The 23151-nt window shown below is 39.0% G+C and overlaps 1 protein-coding gene across 4 annotated transcripts in view; it reads right to left on the bottom strand.

Moving 5' to 3' along the window:
* The window catches only part of LOC111846867 (ephrin type-A receptor 6-like), a 153470-nt gene extending 130707 nt beyond the window's left edge, over window positions 1-22763 (bottom strand). Inside the window, exons 1-3 of one of the 4 annotated variants that reach the window (XM_072715523.1) lie at window positions 22102-22763; window positions 20063-20143; window positions 19696-19730 (exon numbers count right to left, since the gene is read on the bottom strand). In XM_072715523.1, coding sequence (XP_072571624.1) covers window positions 19696-19717 — 22 coding nt within the window. In that variant the 5' untranslated portion in view covers window positions 19718-19730; window positions 20063-20143; window positions 22102-22763. Of the gene's footprint in view, window positions 1-19695; window positions 19731-20062; window positions 20144-21985; window positions 22000-22101 lie in introns of those variants that run through there. The other 3 variants (XM_072715521.1, XM_072715522.1, XM_072715525.1) reach the window with 3 other exon arrangements.
* Window positions 22764-23151: the final 388 nt, after the last annotated feature.

The following is a 23151-nucleotide window of genomic DNA, read 5'->3' as shown; positions in this document are numbered from 1 at the left end:
AAGAAAACTTTTCTCCTTTTCGGGGATATACAGGGCTGAACAATCATGGGACTGCCATCACATCAATGTAAAAACAATAAAAACCAAAATGTGCTGTCGAGTCCAAGGACAAAAGGAAAACGAAAGAAGCAGGTTTCAGTTACTGTATGGGTCTTGGGACTGGACAACATGCAAACCATTGAGATGTACAACCTGTACAGGGAATTGGAGGGAACATGCATGAAGTCCATCCTACAAAGGTCAGGCTTCCCCCTTTAGAGAGGTTCATGGCAGTAATAATAAAAATATGAAACTTTTTTCCCCCCGTTTTTCAAAGGAATATGTTCTTGAAACTATCCAGAGTACTGTTTATCAAGTTATCTGGAAAAAAACACTTCATACCTGTATATAACAGATTCGGAATGAGGAACTGGGTTTCTACCACTCAGAAATCCCAAACAAAAATGCCTGTAAAAACACTTGTCATTCGACTCCACTGACAGTTCCAAGAGAACCTGATGGATGTGCAGTTTCCTCTGTCTTTATGGACCAGGCTAATGATCCCTATCAATAAACTGTCACATTTCGGGGTTGCTAAAATCTATAGCAGTCGGGCATTCACAGGTAGCGGTTAGCCTCCATCCATAGGGACTTCATTAGCTGTACTTTTATATGGGTGAAAGGAAAAAAATATAATATACAAGAGGACAACAAACTCCACATGGATTACCCACAACAAGCACTAGCGAAGTTCACATCACCACACGAGCTGTTGCACCCCCCGCCGGTTCAGTCCGGGCCAGTGTAGCCGTTAACATACTACGTGCTATAGTATTACACCTTGTTCCTTTCCAGGATCCTTGAAATCGCTCGATGCCAGGCCAAACAGAGCAGCACATCAGTATCACTTTTTTCCTTGGATACCTTCACAGGGCATGTCTGATGCAGTGTCCCTTCCACCACGTGTACTGATGGCTTACTAACACCAGCTGGGAGGCCAGCCCGTCCCCCGATAGTGAGAACCTTTATTTCTGAAGTCGGCCCGCTAAGAATTTCCAGCATGAATAATTGAAGAGTACAAGCACTGAACTATCAACACAGAATGATAGGACACAGGTAAAAATGAAACCGAGACCGATCAAGCAATGCAGCTCATTGACCTTGCCGCAAAAATCAAGTATGCCACATCAACTAATTACATCTCCATCATCTGCCTGTGCATCCATTAGTTAAACCTTAATTTGTTAGTATAGCGTATCCATCCATCTATCCATAAAACTGAATATGAGGAAATGATTAGAAACGTGTTTCCAATAAAGTATATACACCGTGATTATACATCTTTTCAAATTAAGATTATGCAAGATTTACCCTCCCTCGACATGGCAATGTATAGAAATGGTATAATGTATTTCTGTCAAGGAGTATCACATGAATATTCTGTGAATCCATTGCAATTCTAATTTTGTAAGCTTTGATCTATGGGAAAGCAATTAGAAATCCAGGACACCTCATCAACTGCAATGTCTTGTGTGTGTGGGGGGGGGGGGAGTGCCCATTTTACCATATTTGTGGGAACAAATCTGAAAGAGTGCCACAATTAGAGTTCTTTCATTGCATAAAAGTGACAATTATTGCAAAGTGAAAAGCAAGAAAAGACAGAAAAGCAAGCATATTTATGCACAAACACATAACAACGATCCAAAGATGTATTCATCAGCCCAATACAAGAAGTGTTGGAAAAAAATGACTGTGACAATAGCAGCATGCAGTGTACAGTGCAGAGAACAGAGAGCTCAGAGACTTCCTGCAGAAAGGAGGAGAGTCATTTTTAAATTGAATCTGAACACCACTAGGCAGCCAGAGTACCAGTAACTGATGAGCTCAAGCAGCTCACTCTTCTCCAGACAGAACTGGAAGACCACTTTGGCACCAAGAAACAAATCACATTATATCTGACTTGACTGCTGCTTAACCAGAGTGCAGAATTTCAATATTTTACATAATTTTCCCCACTAAACACACACACACACACACACACACACACACACACACACACACATGTAGGGTAAACATATCCTTATGGGGACAGCTCATTCATTTCAATGGGAAAAATGCTAACGCTAACTATGACAACCTTAACCCCTACCCTGCCCCAACCATAACCATAAATAACCTAACAAAATACAAGAGTTTTTGCATTTTTAGTTTTTTCATAGCAGTCACCGATTTTTATAAAATAGAGTTTTCCCTTATGGGGACCAGGAAACCGGTCCCCATAAGGGGAAAAAAATTATATTTATCACGTTATGGGGACATTGTGTCCCCATAAGGATAGGTAAACCCACTCACACACACACACAGACACACACACACACACACACACACTGCCCTAGTATGAAAATGAGTAACCAAAACTACATTATTATAAATCTCAGAGTTCATATAATGGTAAAAGCCCTGCATGAAATTCATGAACCGTTATAATTGATGATGAACAAACATGAGATCAGTACGTAACTAACACTGGTTAATTACATTAATACATTAAGCAAGAGTGTACTACTACAATCCTTGTGCCCCCTCAAGATTTCCATACAGCGGAAGACTAATGTCTAAGATAATTTCTTAGTTCTAAGCAATTTTCTTGTTCTCCAGTCTGGATCTGAGAAAGAACTTCTTCTCATAGTGTGTAATTAGTGTACAGAATAGTCTGTCCGATGGGGTAGTGCAAGCCAAAAACACTAGATTCCTTCAAATCTGAACTTCACAAGATCCTGCCAAATTAAAATCATTAGTTTAACTCCCTCCAAGCGAGCTTGATGGGCCAAATGGCCTCCTCTCGTTTTTTCCAGTATTATGCAGCCGTACTTTGCAGGTAATTCATAATTCCCCATTCTTATCATTATGACCTCTACCATGTGTTTCATTATTCAATAATTATAGAGCTTATTCAGGTCAAAATTTCATTGTGACACATTTCTTTTTTACTGCTCTATGAAGGTCCATCGATCTTCTATGCCCACTTGTCCTATGTATGATCATGAGGGTCTGGAATCTATCCTGGGAATTACACATGCAAGGCAGGGAATAACCCAGGACAAGGCGCCAACCCATCATAGGGCACACACATCATTCATTCAAACCTACGATCTATTTAGTAACTTCAAATCACCTTAATATGTTTTTGAATTGTGGGGGGAAAAAACACAGAACCTGGAGGAAACTCAGCGAGGACACAGGAAGAACATACAAACTTCATACATAGACCCAGGGGGAGACTCGAACCAACCCCAGTCCAAGATATGTGAGGCAACAATGCTAAACCTGTCTCGGGATTAAAGCACCCAGCTGCGAAGGTGTGAGGTAGCGGTGCTTCCTATTGTGCCCACAGCTTACATTAAGCATTGCGGAAAAATAACAGCAGAGCGCACCCCAAAATCTGACAATGAACCCTGTAAATGTGAACATTTATCAGATTTTCGGCATTACAGTATTCATCATCAAACTGCATTGCTTTGGCTCAGTGACTAAGATAATCCACAGTTCAGCCGTTAACAGAAAGCCATTCGGAATAACAGTTGGTGCCTTTGATAAGACGCAAAAGCAGCATAAACCATCAATTGACCCTCAGAGGGAATATAACTTAAGCCACAAAAGACAATTTAGGCAACCAAGCTGAAAAAAGCACAGCTAAGTTTTACCAAATCTTACTGAAATCTCATTTCTCTCTTGGTTACAGAGAGGTTTAAATCACCATAAGGGAACACCTACAACCCGAAAGCTGGGATCTCTGCCCTCTAGCACAAACAGAAAGGCTTCCTGTCCTACTGAGCTCAATGGCTCTAAGGCATTTGGCACAGATCAGGTCATCGTGCATTATGACTAATTACAGCATTAAGAAACATCATGACACAGGCCAACATGACACCATCCAACTCATTTTTAACAGAATTATTGATGCCCATTTGCAATCACTGCAATATCTGAGACATGCTTGCCATTAAAGTATTAAAAAAAGATTAATTGAATTACTATGAGCTAATTGCTCAGTTTTTAATTGACTGATTCAAAGTAATTGAAGGCACACATCTTCGAAATAAGTCAATCTTAAATTAATGAACTGACAGAAATACTTATGGGATCATAAAACACTGAATCGCCCCACATAAATTAAACCCATTGTAACATAACCATCAAGTATCTTGACTACTGTTATTCGAATGGCTTAGAGTAAATTATCAGAATGTTCCTAAGATCAACACATCAGTCTAAATGACTCATAGCTCAGTGCGCATACTGAAGTCACTTGCATTTCTCTAAGCTACTGCCAACACTGCTAGGAAAAAAAGTGAAACATAACCCTAGAAGTGCAAAATAAGAACTCTAAAATTATGTTTACAGTCTGGAACTCAGAACTGTACCAGTGACAGAACTGCAGTGATTTTGTGTAGGACAGCACAACACAGCAGGAGAAAAATCTGTCTTGTCTACTTCCAAAACAATAGTAAAAGCCAGCTTTTTCCATCTCTATTGACACATTTCTGTTGTTTCTTTTAAATAGCTCCATCAGAATTAGATGCTGTATTTTCTATTCATTATATGTATTTATTTATATTTATGATCAGAGAAGTGATTAAAAATGCCCAAGATATATATACTGTTCTAGAACAACTTAACCCTAAACTGCGGGTGCACAGATCAGGATTCTCAAAAATGGTTCCCTTTGGTTTTGGTGTATACCAAAGCAATACTCTTATAACCTTGGTAACCTAAAAATGGACGATACTTTTTGGTTCGAACTGTATCGATGTAAAGTATGTTTATTCCTGGATATTCCATCACACATTTTCAGTTATGACATATCCAGATCAATTTGTAATAGGCTGGATTGCATCTGGAGAAGCAATGCACACTGCAGCAGGCATCTGACATCCAAAGCAGGTACACTGCAGGGCATTGAGGCGTGTGCATGTCACAGTCACATGACCACTGGTTTGGTCTGGAGGAACATGCGATCTGCCAGCCAGGATAATGAGGCTACACTTTCGGTCAAAACAAAACAAACTAAATACTGTCAAACGTCATAGTCTGAGAACATGTGCCTTGTCTATATAAGCCAGCTGTTTTAAGAAAATATGAATGATTATTAATGATGATAATGATGCTGATCTGAATTCAGAGAAAATACCTGCCGCCTCATTAATAAAAAATATTCATAGCAGCAATCGATATGTATATGGAATGATTTATATAAATTTATACACCACTCACAAATTCTAGGAGCTCAGCCCTTAGCAAGGTTATCACTTTCAGTCTCAGGCTCAGACAAAAAAAATATATTCTAAATATTGTCTAAAACAGGGGTGGGCAATCTTATCCGCAAAGGGCCGGTGTGTATGCAGGTTTTTGGGATAAACTGTAGGTCAGCTGTTCAAACCCAGGTGTGAGGACTCTTCAGCCAATCAGTCCTCTAATTAGTAATCTAATTAGGGAGTTGCAGCAAAAAGCCGCATACACACCGGCCCTTTGCGGATAAGACTGCCCCCCCCCTGGTCTAGAATCACCTATGCGGCTGACAAATGGAAGTCTTTAGTTCTGTTTCAGAAAGTACTAACCATAAGTGTTTAAAGTTTTTGAGCTACTATTGTTTTTTAACAGATTTGAAAACAATACAGCATTTGTTCATATCTTGGCCATCTGGTAATGGAGACTTAATTTTAGTTTTTTTTCCTTCTCAATTGTAGGTTCTTCTGCTCATTATATGATTCATGTTCCAACTCAGATGGAGGAAAGACTGCACACACTAGTTACTGTCAGTTACCCACTTTTTAAATATATTTTTTTCTTTGCTTTAGCGAGCTGTGAGTTATATTAAGCGACATACATTACTGGACAACACTGTTCGCTGGCATTCAACCACAGGTCTCTAGACTCCCAGCCCACAGTAGAGGGCAGTGTAGAGTAACGAGCGGTGAGTGGAACCCAACCCCAAAGCCCACCCAAAGGAAGGTACATTACCACAGAATATACTGATGAAATACCAAGTAATGCATAATCTGTAACAAAATGATCAAAAGACACTTTTCTTTGCATAGACAAAGATGGATTTAAAAATGTTTTCTTGAAGTGAAGACCAAAAGTGTTATTAAAATACCATTTCTAGTGATTCAATGCTTCTGCTGAAAACTTCACCTCTTGGAGATCATGCCGCCTCCCGCTTGAGGCTGTAGGCTCAGTCACTCACCTTCGCGGGCGTGACAGGTGTGCGCTGGGGAGAGCTGCCAGACACTGAGGTGGTGATAGGAGCAGGGAGGTTATAGTTGCCAAGGTGCTCCCAGTGCGTTCCTAATTGGCCGTCTTTAGCTACATCCTCATACTGCCATGTCACGCGACATCTGGTCACTGGGCATTCTCACATCTCCATTGTACAGTAACAAATGGCATTTTGGGCTTAAAACTTGTGCCTACTTAGTAATTCCCTGTGTGTCATCAACCGTTATTCTCAGTTGCAATGACTATAACTATTCAATATTTACTGGAACATTCTGGTTAAAGCACCTCAGTTAGAGACACATACTGTATGTACCATTCAGCAGAACAGAGGCCATCAGCTAGTCCCCTCATTAGGTTAGGCATGTAACCAGACAAGAACAAGGACAAGTGACAAGCAGAATAATAAGTCATAATACAATTCTCAGTTCATACTGGGAAACACACAAATTAAATAGTCTTCCTTAGTGCGGAGAATCACTAAACCAGCCACTCTGTTTCCCCAAGGGAATTCCAGGGTGGCTTAGAACTCAGCTGGTGGCTGGTTGGATTTGACTTATGCATATGTCAAGAAGCGCAAAAAGAAAGTCTGGCCCACAACTGATCAGTAAAACCTGAACAGATGGGTCTGGTGCCAACACTAATCTTGGCTTGGCCTACAGTGCTTCTGGATGTGACCCAAGATGGCAGCCACATTAGGCTAACACCAGCATGTTGGTACCTCACCCATGTTGACTATGTCATGCTAACAAAACCATGCTATCAGCAGTTTGTATAGTCCGATACTCAGGCCAAAAGATGATCAATGAACTTTCATGCAGATGGTGAGCTGTGAAAATTTTGAACATTTAGAAATCAAACGCAGTTTTAAAAGCATGGCAATTTCAGTTTTATACTGATAAAACTGCTATGGTTACAAATAAATAAGATATTTTTTGTGATGCCTTGGAAAAGATCTGAAAGTACATTTCATTTTTGCAGACGGAAGGTATAGACAGTTGAAAAAGACCAAATGATGATTGGCTGGACCATTGACCACACAATTTCAGCCACAAAATCCTGGACCTCAATTGTGGGATGATGAAACTAAACAAAGCTGGACCACTATCCATCACGTAGATACTGAGATGCTTCCTTGTTGCACGTCTGCTCCCTTTGGTCTCTGCCTGAAGAACAAACCACATGGATGGAAAACAGACCTAACATTTGTTTTATTTGAAGGAAATCCTTTTAATGACCAGTGCATTCCCTGGCTCCTATGTAATGCAATACACAGCGATTCCATTGTAAAGGGCAGCGTAGAGTCATGGGTTTTGACTGGTAGTAAGTGAAGGTATTAGACATTCAGTTTTTCCCACGGACACAAGTACGTCATCGATTATTACCTCGAGAAATAAAACCCAAAATGCTTAAATAAAAAAAAAACAAAGGGCTGTATTTTCCCCGTGTGCAAAGCACCACGCAAAGTGCTTTTGCTTATTTCATACCAGCGTATTGCTCATTTTCATGGATGTGCGCATGTCAAAAAAATAGTAATGCATGATGCATTGCGTGAGGACCAGAATGCATTGCTTTAAGCCGGCTGCATGAAGTTGAACGCACCCATTGTAATGGCGATCCGCAGTAGATAATACGGCGTTGATTTTTTAAAAGTGAGGTGCCGCGCCATTCCGATTGGTTTATTGCTTGTTGGTTGGTTGGTTAATTGTTACGCCCAAAACGTGTCTCTGAATAATTAAGAGAGTTAGGACAACCTTTTTCCGCCGTGCAATGGGGCAAATTCTGGGTTTTCCACCAACCAAAATAACGAAATGAATTATAACATAAATGTTGGTTCCACTCTGTGTTAGATCGTCAAAATAAAGCCTAAATACACAAAAGGCCGTGGCACTCCGATGACACACTAAATATATTTCATTTACCAAAAAAATCTATTTATGAAGACAAATCTCAAATGTCTGAGTAATTTTTCAATCCAGATGAAACAAGAGTGACATTAAAATTCTAATTAAGGTCTAAAATGCTGCCAGTGGCTTCCTAATGGCTACATTCTTAACAGCCTTATCTGATAACCACTACATATGATGGTTTAAGAATCTTAATGGGAAAATGCCAGCAAAACTTTGGCCAGCATTATCCTGAAAAGGTGAAGCAAGACTAAACAGATTTACTGAAACATAACCATAATAAAGCAGTACTGCAAGACTGGACTAAGAAAGTTTTAATACATTTTAAGCTGTAACATTTTATTTGAACTTTCCATCAAAAGTTTTACATTCATAATGTGGCATTTAACATACGACAGAAGGGTCATTAAGCAGACAGTAGTGAACTTATAGCTTGTATTATGGTGGTGTATGTACATATATCACAGCAATTAGTAACTCACTGTAGTTCTCTGTACCTCTTAGCATAAGCAAAAGCAGTAAAGTCCAAACGATTCACCCATCCAGTTCACCCAACAGTTGTTTCTGTCCTCCCTATCATACTGTTAGACCCCCATGCGGGCTACACCATTTGGTGGGAGAGAACAGCAGGTGACGAGCGCAGAGAAGTCATTCAAGAAGACAGGTGTGCCATCGAAGCCAGCAGCACTAACTAGACTGAGTATAGTGTGATTATTGCGCAATGCCCTGTGCATGCCTGCTCGTCAGTGTAAACAGTCAGTCCTTTTCTCCTATCTGCAGAGAGTGAACACACAAGGTAACTGTCACCATCATCTGTAGCCTGTATGTTCACAATCCCTTAAATTTAAAAATATATTTTAAACTTGACGGTGGTTTGGCTTTCTGCAATTTGGCCAAGTCGAGACAAGTTTTGAAAGTGAAGTTAATGCATTCAATGTAATATCTGGTGAAAAACCATTCATCAGGCAGAAGAATTTTCATATATAATTAGTGCTGTGATGATGCATCAATGTAATGATGGCAGCACCTAGTAATTCTGAGTGTTTAATGTTTACTTCTTGGTATTTGTTAGATTAATTTTTTTTTTTAATAATTAAAAGTTTTTCCAGATTATTTAGCAAATTAGTTATTAGAGTCGTCAACTAATGAAAAAGAAAGTACATCTGGCATGTGCCATAAAAGGGAAAATATTTATTAGTTTTAATCGCAGAACAAATGAGGGCTCTTATAACAATGCAGTGTTTCCACTACCATTATATTAGGGGGGCGCCCCACCCCCCCAACGGCACCTCCCGCCCCCCCCTTGAAGGTCAAGTTAATTTGATTTCATTTTGTTTTCTATACAGCGCCAGATCACAACAGAAGTCATTTAAGGTTACCTTTCCTATAGAACAGGTCTATATATTGTCCTTTTATTAAACAGACTAAATAGCCTTATGTTATTTATCTTATTTACACTTACAGTAGCTTGGCATTTTTGTCTCTAAATGGTCGCGCGTTTACAATTCTCCTCTGCTCTCTGTATCACACGTGACAGAGTGCCGCCCCGATGCGCGCACACACAGGTGAGCACACTCTCACCAGTGGACAGAGAGTGCGCGTCGGAAAATATGTTGTGGCAATGACCCGGTCAGCAGTATAAACTGTGAGAGGGACTTCTCAAACATGAACAGGGTAATACAGTGGTACCTCAGTACTCATTCGAACTCGAATTTCTTAAAAGTCGAAAAAAATGACCTAGAAGTCGATCTGAATCTCAGCAGTTGGACCGTGAATGGCGACCTAAGATAACTTGTACGCGCAGGGAAATGAGTCCCTCAGCATGTCTCTCAGCGGAAACAAAGGGTAACGCTTCAGTCTCAGTCTCTCATTCGCTGTGATAGCATCGTGCATGTTTACACTAGCTGAATACATATATTTAGACAGTAAAAATACATTTAGACAATGATAGACAGTAACCGTAATTATTATGTAATAAAATGCAAAAATAAAGATTTGTTATTAATAATTTTAATATCATTAATAATAAACTACTAATACATTTAATTATAATAATATTGTCCTGCTGAGCAGAGATGGAACGGAAACAAAGGCGCAGACATCAGGGTATCGGGGAATACAGGGTTTAATTACAGGTAAGGCAGGCAAAACGCAGACGGACAATACAATGATCGGATGGGGGAAACAAACTGAAACGCGGACTAAATACATAGGACTAATGACAACAACCAGAAACAGCTGATCACGCGGGGATTCCACACGGGGTTAACGAGGGGGCGTGGCACATCGATCGGGGGGATCGGGGCAGGACACATTGGGTTTTTAACTTTACACATTGTTTGGATAGATTCATTTTCTTACTTTACAAATTACTGTCTTGATAAATATGCATAGATGTGTTTAGTACAGTATATGCTCTTCTTGTTTTATCCTGTTCATTTTGTATTTAAATGCTAAAAAAAAAAAAAAAAACATTTAGGTGTAATGTTTAGGGCCTGGAACTAATTAATTGGTTTTCCATTATTTCTTATGGGAAAATTCGATCAGAACTCAAACTTTTTAGATTCGAACCCGAGTTCTTAACAGATTAAGTTCGAGTTCTGAGGTACCACTGTAAATACGTTTCATAATGGGATTTTCTGCTTTAAACTATCACTATTTTAAGCTAACACTTTTAAAGCCTAACAGTTAATGTATTTGCAGGTCCAGACAAACATCCGCAATAGGCTGCAGGGAGACCATCTTGCAGCCTGCATGCGGATCTCAATAAATGGGCCAGACGTTTCTGACTTCCCATATCAAGAGGCTCTAGAAATGTTCTTCCAGAAGCCCAGAACAGATACACTGCAGTGACAAAAGCTGCACACTTTGTGGCTAATTCTCATAAAAAGAAATGTTCTGATGTTTAGTTCAGTTGTTATATTGACTGCTGTCATTAAAAGAAACACATGAGCACCATGAATCCTGTCGGTGTCGGTGTCCATCTGAAAGGGACCATTTTAAAAGATGCAATGAAAGGACTCCCACCCTCATCTCAGCTGTGTTTCCTGGGATGCCGTGGTTAGGCTCTGCCCCCCCCCACCACAACGCCGCCCAGGACACACAGTTTGAAGATAAATGGAGGGTACAAAGGTACCTTAATGCATGGCCACATTGAGTACAGTCCAAGCAGAGAGGAACAAGCCACTATGAATCAGCGAGATTGCTAGAAAATCTGTCCCACCTGGCAAAATGTCACCTTGGGGCCCCCTCTAGGGTTATGCTAGGGCGGGGGGCGGTGTTGGGGGGAATCTGACGGTAAATTTTGGGGTCCCTATAAAGCACCTCAAACAACTATTCAGGATGACACTTAATATGGCATAACTGAGTTCTCCAACTGGAAATGTTTTTGCCACACACACACACACACACACACACACACACACACACACACACACACACACACACGTAGGGTAAACATATCCTTATGGGGACCGCTCATTCATTTCAATGGGAAAAATGCTAACGCTAACTATGGCAACCTTAACCCCCACCCTGCCCTAACCATAACCATAAGTAACCTAACAATATACAAGAGTTTTTGCATTTTTAGTTTTTTCATAGCAGTCACCGATTTTTATAAAATAGAGTTTTCCCTTATGGGGACCAGGAAACCGGTCCCCATAAGTGGAAAAAAACAGATATTTATCACGTTATGGGGACATTATGTCCCCATAAGGATAGGTAAACAGGCTCACACACACACACACACACACACACAAGTTGGTCTTCCTATCTAAGTAACCAACCCAAATACAAGACTTTTGGCATTTTTACTTTTTTGATTGCATTCATAGATTTTTATAAAACTGAGGTCCTCAAATGTGACCTATGCAAACACACACACACACACACACACGCGCACACACACACACACACACACACACACAGCTGTGACAATAGGCAGATATTTATTTGCAAAGACAGATGGAATGCAAAAAACAACTTAGGCCTTGTGTAGGTCTCTCTGCCAGATATTCCCAAAAATTCACAATACTGAGCCACCTGGTCAATTAGTAAGATACAGCATTTGTGTGAGGAATTGATAGACACTGAATGAAGAACAAGATTAAGATCTATATAAAAATCCCTCCGACATTTGTTTTGTAGAATCAGAAAACACAGTATTCATTTGTTATCCTCAAATTCCGAATTAGTCCCTGAAATCTGAGTTCAAGAATTTCACAGATTCAAATACATATTCAAAGGATGACTTAACGTGTCTCCCCTTAAATCTTTAGAAAGGAAAAGGTTATTTAGTAGAACTTTTTTTTTTTTTTTTGGAAGATATACCAAGCAACCTGTTAAACCATCTCATAACATTGTGTCCTTACATGTCATTGCTATTTACTTCTTAAAGGTTAACTAGTCATCAACCAGACGACTCAGGAAAAGGTCATTGATGTCACTTCGACAGCTACATACAAAGTTGTAACATAACTCCTTAAAAATATGGCTATTAAACATTGAACTGCTTGAACATAACTTTAAATTCTAAAACTCAAGCAGTACTCCAGATGTCAAAGTAAAATACAGAGCAGCATGAACTTTAGCTGTCATTAACTTTACAGACAAATCCAAGTAAATGAAATCAGTCTGTTGATTAAGGGTGAACGCATAACAAGTCATACATTATACAACTCTAAACAGACGGCTGCAGAAGCAAATAACCACCAAAAACACAGCCTATGTGCCTGTGAAGGATAAACAGGACAGTAAAATATGACTGGACTACAAGTGCATTACATCAGTAAATCATTTCGGTATTAAATCACTGACCACAGGTCCTGGTCCTCAGCCTGTAGCACTGTTGTTGTCATCTAAATGCTTTGTAGCGTTTTTTTTTTGTTTGATTTAATAGTTTCCATTAATTTGAGGTCTGTAGAAGTTATACATCTGGAATTTTGAATACCACTAGTTAAAATTAAACATTATAATAGTTCATTTATTTACTACTGTGATTCATCTGGCTGGCACTATGTGTGCAGATACAGAAAATAAATGAACACCCTTCTGACCAATCAGATTCGAGAATTTAACAGCGGTATGATATAAGAAAAATACAAACCCAGAAAACACATCTTGTTAGATCTGATCATAATATCTATCTTCACCCAATCTCTACCCATATTTGTAATTAAGCCTGATGGGGGATGAATAGACTTACACCAACACTCCAAATATCCAAGGCGACTACTTATGCAATAGTGGCACCATTCCTTTCCTATTAAAACAGTATGAAATCAGGGGTCAAACCAATGTGGAGGATGGTCTAGTGCCGTAACTGGCAGCAGCTTTTCTGTCAACGACTGATTACTTCTTTGAACCAGTTCCATCTATTTATTCATACCATAAAAATTCTAAAATTCAGTCAAATGCAGCCCACCATGTTTCGAAATACGCATGTTTGACATAAAAAATAAATTACACGATTAATTTTCCTTTCCTTCCTCCATTTAGAATAACATACCCAAAAAAGCATTGATAATGATACATCAAAATGCCAAACTCTAGCAAAAATATAAACACTAAACTGTTACAGGTTGTGGATTTAATGAGCCATGTCAAAAAAACCATCATTCCAGGCCTTCAGCATTTTAAAATTACTTCCTTTACCAATTTCCTCAGATGCTTAGTTATCAAACGTTTGACTGTCAGTAGAGAATCTGCAGAAAACAGCTAAACATTGTCGTCTTAATGAGTGTGCTAGTATCCAGCCCACTGCAGGCCACAGAGCCAGAGACACCTGGTCACCTAACCGCATTCAGAGGTGGGAGAGACCCACAGCATCTGGGGGAAATCCCACTGTCGAGTGTGATGCCGTCTGCTGGAACGTACAATAACGTCTTCACGATAACCTGTCTTTTCAAGACGTTTAATGTTTATTTGGTGACCTCACCAAAACATATTTCATACATGCAGGACCTGCCCTGAGTGTTCTGGTGCCAAAAAAGTACCACTCCCACCCCCAGAGCAGCAGAAAACAAATTTTGTCTGTTCATTTATATTAAAAATATTTCAGTAGCATGGGGTATTAACTAGCTAGCATCAAAAGAAAAGTAGTGAAATATTAAAACTAGTGTAAATAACTGTAATGTCACGGAATGCAACCAGAGGTATTTCTTCTGATTTTTTTCACTTGCTTTTTTGCACCCACAATCAAATTATACCCTAGTCAATCGACCACGTCACCTATAGTGTGTCGACCCTGCATATTTGCAAGAGTTGGTGACTAACTTCAGCCACTAAAATCAATTTGTATATGATATTCATTATTATTATTATTCAAAAAGTACATGGCACTCATCTGTTTCGTTCAATTCTTTTTCCTCCCTTCACTTTCCTTTTAACTTCTCTTTCATTGTCTACCCCACTGTAAATAAGTGTCACCACTGCTTCCTGGTTTGCTGGACCATTTTGGACTGTAATGTCTACTATAAAAATATATATACTGACACCAAAACTCATGCCTGGCATCATATGTTAAACAAAGACACACTGCATAAATGTATGCTCTGTGGTGTTCACAAAGAAACAGCTCCAGTATTTATCCTTTTCTTTCAGTGAGTTTATTCTGAAGAGATTAAAAGTGCAAGAAAGACATACCAGAAATATCTGAGAAGGATATTTGATTCAAATGTATTACTGGCCCACTAGGACATCCTCCCTTTCATCAGCAAAAATAAAGGGCACATCAGGCAAGGTAATCTCACCAGAAATGGGTCTCTATGCAAACAGGCAACATGTTTTTTATTATTAAGATATGGAGAGAAGGGAGGTTAAACCAGGAGAACTGAGTGCTCATGTTATATAGCCACATTAAAGTGATGGAGTATTTCATTAGAATAACTGTGTACAATGAGCATAGAAAAAATAGCCTAGAAATAAAACTAAAACAGGCATTCAATACTATTTAACTTCTGCTGCAGTGGAACATTTCATTAACTTTGACCTAAAAACCAAAATAAAGCAAATTTCTGTGCAAGTTAATTAATTACAAGTCAAAACGCTGCCCTTTGGTGAAATTAACACACAACACACGCTAAATGGTTACTCTTTTAAAAGGCTTTTAAAGCAAACTGTCCATGTCATTTCCTGTTCTCAACTGAGCTTCACAGGAACTTATCAGTTGTGGAAATACCTTGGTGTCAACATCCTTAATTGACTTTAATGGAAATACATTTATTTTATATACTGCTGTGGAAACAATTAAGAGACCACTCTATATTTTTAAACAAATTGCATTTTTTAATCCTGGTATTGTCATAATTCAGCTGGCAGAAGGCTATGCTGAGCAGCAGGTTGCTTCCAGGTTCAAAATTTCTAAGATAGCAGTACACAAGAATAAGCAGGAGACACTGGGAAGGACCAGAAACCAGCCAGGTAAAAGGCGGAAGCGACATTCTAATGCCAGAGATAATCTGACAGTTTCTCCTGAATAGGAGGATGACATCAAGTGACCTTCAAAAGGAATGGGAAACATTAAGTGCAGGTGTGAAGTGCACTGCTAGCACAGTTTGTATTGGGCCCCATAGAAACAGGACTGAGTTCCCATAAAGCAAGGAAGGAGCCCTTCATCAATGAGAATCAGAGAAGAACCAGGCTGCAATATGCAGAAGAAAATATATTATTCACAGGCACACATTCATAAATTGAGAAATGAATGAAACAAAATTTGTGCTGTGGTCTCAATTTTTTCCACGGCTGTAAAGTGCATGGAGCCTTGCTATGTGTATGGGGCTACACAGCCACGGATTGGACTCGTTGGTCCAATGCACCTCACAGATGCTGTACCCCTATCCAGTCATCCACATGATGCAACGGGAATTTGGTCGACCTTTTTCCATTCCTAAGAGGCCCAGTTCCAGCACAGCGGGCAGTGGTCTGCATGAGCACTCTGGCCACTGGCTACACAGCCCCATATGCAGCAGGCCTCAATGCATTATGTGTCAGATCCCGTTAATCCCATGATCATCATTTAGATTATTTTTGCGATTAGTGCCACAGTAGACCTTCTGCTGCCTCGTACCAGATGGGATCGCCTCAGTTGACATCTCGCATTGATGTATCTTGGCTGCCCAACACCCTGTCGGTGGAACGTGTTTTTTCCCCCCACCTCAGTCTGCTCACAGTATGCATTTAACACGCCAACTACTGAATACCGAGTACCGAATGTTGGTTTACCGTGTCATATATCCCAAACCTTGACATGTGCCATTTCCAGTCCCAGTTCCCTCACTGCAGCAGAATAGCTACGTTTTCCAAGTTCATCAGAAGGTACAGCAACCTTATGCCAAAATGCCCTTGAAGTAACAGTAGTGAACTCCGCTTACTGCTTACAATACTGCTGCCACGCTCCTCATGCTCACACAGATATTAAATAACTTGGGAAAGTGTGGATAAAGTGATGGAAAACAGGATTAAAATAATAACATATTACACAGACATGCATTACTGGAGTCAAAGACAAGAGACTAACCAAGGGACGTTAAATGGATATACGCAAAATACAGATTCAATATAAAACCATTTAGCGTCTGTGTATATTAGATGCTATTCAGGATTTGCTACGAATATTACATACACTTAGGATTACATTTGACAAGTGGAAAAAAGCAAACTGCCCCATTGTAGTCTAGCAATTTAGAGGCAAGAAATGACCGAGGACCTCTGCATTATGTAGCCAGTTACAAAACTCTCAGGAGATTGTTCTCATTTTCTTATTTTGCTTATGCAGACTTTTAAGAGTGGGGGAGGGAAATTGATTCTTCTAGGTATACATCGGTTACTGTAATTATGTTGGTCACATTTGTTACTGCTAAAATATTTGCCTAGTTGCACATACATTTTGTTTAGGGACTGACATGTCTAGCATGGTGCTGTCACGAATAAGTGAATGTGAACAGAGAATTTTCTAGCACTGTTTCAATTTAAAAGTTTGGGCAAACACCTACTGTAGACATGAGCACAGCTATCGGCAAGATAAAATATTATGTTATTACTGTACACTGACATTTGCCTGCAACTTCGCAGAAGCCCTGATTTGGATGGCCACAGACCAGCAGCTAACATGTCCAAGGTAACATCCTCTACATAACTTTAAATAATGGCCCAATAAAGGCTCTTTAATTAATGTAAGAAGATACAATCTTTACTAGAGGTGTAACAGTACATAAAATTCACAGCTTGGTACACACACCGGTTTTGGGTTCACAGTTCAGTGCAATTTCGATACAGCATGGAAACCAAATTCTTTCGAAATTGTTTATTCTTAAAAATGATAACAATTAGGAACAGTTGTAAACCAAACAAAACACTATGTGTCTACGTGCCTGAAGAACAAAACTTGAGACGGTCAATTTGCCCACTAAGAATAAATATGCAAAATAAAATATTAGAACAAAATGAGACTGCATCATAACAATCATAATGAACTAAATCCAGTGTTCTCTACTGCCGAGTATGGTCACATATCTGTAGCGATAAATACCCCTATAGCCTTAATTTAACCACCCCCCCCTTTTTTTTAAGCCTGGTCTCGGTCTGAATTTCCTGGCAAAAGAGTAAAAGCGCCTTAAATGCTATGGGGAGACTAACTTGCAGAGGCTGTTTCTGCCTTACTCTGGTCACATAAACACTTGGATGATGTTGTCCATGTAAGTAAGCATGTTGGATTTGTTTCCAGGATTATATCCGAGTAACAGGATGGACAAACAGTCTTGGTCTTGTTAATAACTCTCTCTCTGATGTTTGTGTAATTTACAGGGAACAAAATGCTCCCTAACTACAGATTTAAATGATGTGAGAGGGCCTTTGAGCTCTCTAGCACTAGCCGTAACCAATTTACAGTCACAATTAGCATAATATTTTCCGTATTGATAAGCTAGTACTTTAGGTTTTGCCCATGTCAAAAAATGTATTTTCTTGTGCATTCTGAACCACAGATTATGCATTCGACTGGCACTTGAGGGATAAATTAAAGGTCTTGCCTTTATTTTCAATGTAGACCTGAAATGCTCTTCAGCAAAAACTATTTAAAAATGACAATACATATCGATTTGCCAAAAAAATATTAAATATAAAATCAAATTGGGAGGTCTCTGCCAATTCTCACCCCAACAGACCTTGGACACTGTATTTAAGAATCCATTTGATCATACCTAACTATATCTTTAAGCAACACATTTATACTTTCATACAGAAGAAAGACATATCACATATTGTAAAATCCAACACATTATATATATATATATATATATATATATATATAATATACTGTATATACACACACACACACACACACACACACAGAAACACACCCTATTTACGAATTTAACTGACTCGATATTTAAAAAACAATGACAGGTGACACTTCCTGACACCCTGAAAGCTCCCTTCCTTTTGTCCTCTTAAATACACACCATAACTTTATATCTGGGAGACTAAATGGCCTTAGCAGAATGCAGAGTCCCCTTTTTCATCAGCATTTGTTGTCAGTTTGTTTTATTTGTTTGATTTTTTTTGGTATGTCATTGTCATAGCATAAGGTCCCCCTGAGGGTCAGTCATTGCCTTCTGATTCTGAGCTAGGGACCAGTGGAGTGGAAGATACAGCTATTTCCCAGCTGTGACCCTTCCACACAGTACATTTTTGCAACTGTATGCTCTTTCAGTCATTTAAAAATTCATCTAGTGTTAACAGTTAATTAATTGCAGCGTAGTGCTATTATGTAATGGATTATTTTAATAGAAAAATTCGATACGAAAACAAAACATGCAATTTAGTACAATTTTTAAAGTGCATGTTTAAAGACTAATAAACAGTGTGGTCATTCATTCATTGAGCCATTCATCTATCCATTTTCCATACCCACTCTGTTTACAGGGTCGCACGGGGCCCAGAACCTATCCTGGAAACAACTGGCATAAGGCAGGGAATAACCCAGGACAGGGTGCCACCTCATTGTAGGACGCACACACACTATTCACACCTATGGACAATTTGGCAACATGTTTCTGGACTGTGGCGGGACACCAAAGAACAAGGAGGAAACCCCATGACACGGGGAGAACATGTACAGTCAACACATAGACATGGGAACAAAAACTTATTATGAACAATCATAGCTGTCAGATTTTGTTAAATTTCCATGATCAGAAAAACATCCTTTACATGGTAGGCCATTCCATATTTTATACAGAAATACAGAAAGAGATACAGAGAGAAGACACAGTGGCCCCCCGGTGCTCCTCTTGAGCAGAGGTGGCACCCCGTCTGTGTCTGTAGATTTTTGGGTCACTTTTCTCTTTGAAAACGGGGAAATGCAGATCCAATCCAATCCGATCCTATCCTATCTCAAAAAACGGCTTCAAAACAGTAATTATGAGCTGAATAATGACAAAAACAATGCTGTTTGTAGCCCTCAACCACCAAGTTTCCCATTAAAGACATAACCGTAAACTAAAAGCTGCATGTAAAATGCATACACCTTCCTTACCAATAAATCCCTTGATTTTCATCCTAACTGTACACCTATGTAAGAGAAAAAAACAGGCTATTCTTATTACTGTGTAATTAATAATATGCTATAATGCAAACATACAAAATGTAGATAAGTACAAAACTTTACAACCCAAAAATATAAGCCCAATGACTATTGTTTTCAGAAATAATTTATCATAATGTAAAAAAAGTCTCTAAAGAATGAGAAACACCACCCTAACTGCAAGACAGTTGGCTGTTATGCCCTCAAAAATACTCCACCTGCCACATTATTTATTTTGCATCAAACATAAAAGCCTCTTGTATGTAATTTACTCTTCTGACAGCTCGCAAATTAAGAAGTGTCAAACTTAGCATTTTACCGTTTTATTCTGTGTTTTCTTTTCCTTCGCAACTTTCTGTTCTCTATTGTCTTATACAATTCACAATTCCCTGGAAAACTCCTAACATCAGAAATGGAATTAGCATAAATATATATTACACAACAGTAAACACAATTTAACAGCAAAAGATGTGTCGATTAGTAAAGTATCAGTGGAATGTAACTATTGATTAGGGCATCACAAACAGTAAATGTGATGAGGCATACGAGTCAGAATCAGCTCTGAAATCTGACCGCTTTAAAAAGGTATTAATAAGATATCTCTAAAGCTCTTTACTTAGTCCCAGGGACTACTTCCTCTCAGGCTAACAAATCAAAATTGTAGCATTAAAATTAAACAATACATTATTATGTTAAAAACATGCATTTAATAGCCTGATCAATCATAAAAATACAAACGGTAATGAGCTATAATGAGCAAGTTTGTTGTTTGGATTCTAACTGAGAAAAAAAGACCACAATTCAAATATATATGACTCCATCAAGCTGTTTTCCACAGTTATAAGGATCTTCCCATTACATATATTAATAATATTCAACCTGAGAGAAATGTAAAAAAAACAGACACAGAAAAATATTTTAACTCAGAATGTTTCTGAACTTTTATTTTGCTTTATACTTCCATTTAGTTACCAGTAACGCTAGTAGAACAGGACAGCCACTGTTCATTTACAGTATTCATGGACTATAATTGTGGTTTCAGTAAATTAACTTGCATGATTCATTTAGTTATCGCTCACATGGAACATACATATTTCAGTGACAAGCTAACCTGCAAAATATTTAAGTTCTAAAGGATTTCTAAGGCCGCTCAATGCACATGTTAGTGCGCTTCATTTTTTTTAGAGCTACTTGTCCCCGCTGCTACCGAAGGTGCCAGCTGAGGTTGAGGTGAAGGATAGAATAACAAACACTCAGATTAAAGGTGCCATTACAGATGTACTATAATTAATCAATCGATAATCACGAAGAATAATTTGAGTTATCCAGCTATTTGTGAAGGAAAAAAATCTTCAAAAGTATGTTACAGACAAAATCTCAATGACCGGTATTACATATTAACATACATTTTTTACTTTTCTTATGAAAAAGCAGGTATTTGTTAAGTCTTCTGATTTATTACATTATGCCATTTTTTATGCTATATAAACTGAGATAACAGTCCAATTTTAAGACTACTGCTGCTTAAAATGAGGAGGCGAAGAAAATGAATAGTTAGAAATATTGTGGATCGCCATTAAGTACGTACAATTGACTCATAATAAGTAATCAATTACATCCAGCCAATGCATTTAAATAGCACTTAGGCTCCCCACAGTAAGTATACGGCATCTTCCTAGCCATTGCACTGCAAGCCTGAGTCTCCTTTTTCACCGTTATCCTCGATTACATATTGCATAATGCTGACCGGATGCTGCAGAATATCAGTATTCACCATCCCATGTACCGCCGTTTATTTTAAACTACGTGCCACATTTAATTATCTTTTGGTTGTTTGTGAAGTTCGCGTTTCGAAATGAAGGTAACGCTATAGCATTAAATGCAACACGGTTATTTCGACGAGGTAATAATCCAGCACTGTTATTTTCCCTAATCAGAGTGAGGAAAAGTTTACCTACAGAAAGACTGCCTCTGAATGAAATGATGCCCCGACATATTAGATAAAAATAATAATGAGCAATAAAAAGGTACTAGCGAATAATTAGTTCTTGATTACCGATTGTGCACCTGAGTGGGCCAATATAAAACCAGGGATTCTCGTATCTGCATATACTTTCACGTTCGTGCAAAGTTCAGCCACAATAAAACAGTCTATTCGTGGTAAGATATATAACTAATAGCCTGAAAATATAAGGAATGACGATTAAGAACACAAGAATGAGTAAAATACTGGGAACTTCACCTACGTAGCAGGACTGACCGGGTACCGGATAAGTCAATAAAACTACAATTAAGTCTACGAATGCCGGTCATTAATTAATTGTTATATTAATTCATTTAGTCCTAGCGGAGCCTTACCTTGATTACTGTGACTTGGATCCGTGAAAATAACCCTTAGGAGTATAAAAATAAGGTAGATTTGAACTCCAAAAGGCATTTCTGAGGCGCACTAAGCTAGCTACGCTTCCTCCGGCTGTGAAAGGGAGCAGAATCCACGTGTGATCCGCTAAATGCGCTCCAGCTCCTCGGAGCTTTTACAGGCGTACGGCGGACTGGACAGCCGTCTACATAAACACTGTGTCAGATAACCGACCCATCCAGGCTCTGACCACAATGCAGGATGAGCGTTAATCATAAAGTTACTTAGATAAATAGCTAAAAGACATAAAATAAGCTCCTTAATGGTTCTTATGGAAATGTATTGCTGAACGTTACAACACTTGAATCAACTTTGACAAGACTACAGAAGTAAAATCGCACCACTTGTTTTTCTATTTTTGAATATCCCCGTTGCAGTAATAAGCAGCCTGTACCATCCTTATATATCCTGCATACAAGCGGTACTGCCTTTGACTTCCCGCACAGTGAGAGAGACGGACTGCTCTCCTACACAGCACCGGCGCAGCGGTTAGTTCTCTGTAACCTGTCCGTAGAACGGAGAACGGGATCCGGGCTGTGCCGAGAGGAGATCGGCGCTAGAGGGGGTTAGCTGACAAACAAATGGGTTGTTTCAATGAGGAAACAGGTGAGCCGGTCCTTAGGCTATGCAGGGGGTGCAAACCCGAGATATAGCAGGTCTTTCGTGACACGCTGTTCGTTCGAATCTTCCAATTAACCGTTGTCAGGTGTTTAACTTATAAATGGTTTTACAGTTTTCCCACTGTGATTACTGTATACATACACAAAATATGTTGTATAGTTAAATATGAATAAATAATTTTAAAATTCTAATTCTTTTAATCCTTTAATGGATTCGGAAGTGTCAAGCAGGGAAACATTTTTCAAGATCTCCTGCCAACGTGGAATGTCAGCCAAGAGTGTCGCATTTTCTCGCCACCACATTGCAGAATGCACCGGCAAATCTTTCAGGGTTCAGCAAAACAAGGTGCTTTCTTTTGATGAATTCAA

This window comes from Paramormyrops kingsleyae, chromosome 1, assembly GCF_048594095.1.
Source record: "Paramormyrops kingsleyae isolate MSU_618 chromosome 1, PKINGS_0.4, whole genome shotgun sequence".
Classification (NCBI taxonomy): Eukaryota; Metazoa; Chordata; class Actinopteri; order Osteoglossiformes; family Mormyridae; genus Paramormyrops; species Paramormyrops kingsleyae.
Note: the sequence above shows the minus strand (reverse complement) of the source record. Positions and strands in the feature narration are given on the sequence as shown.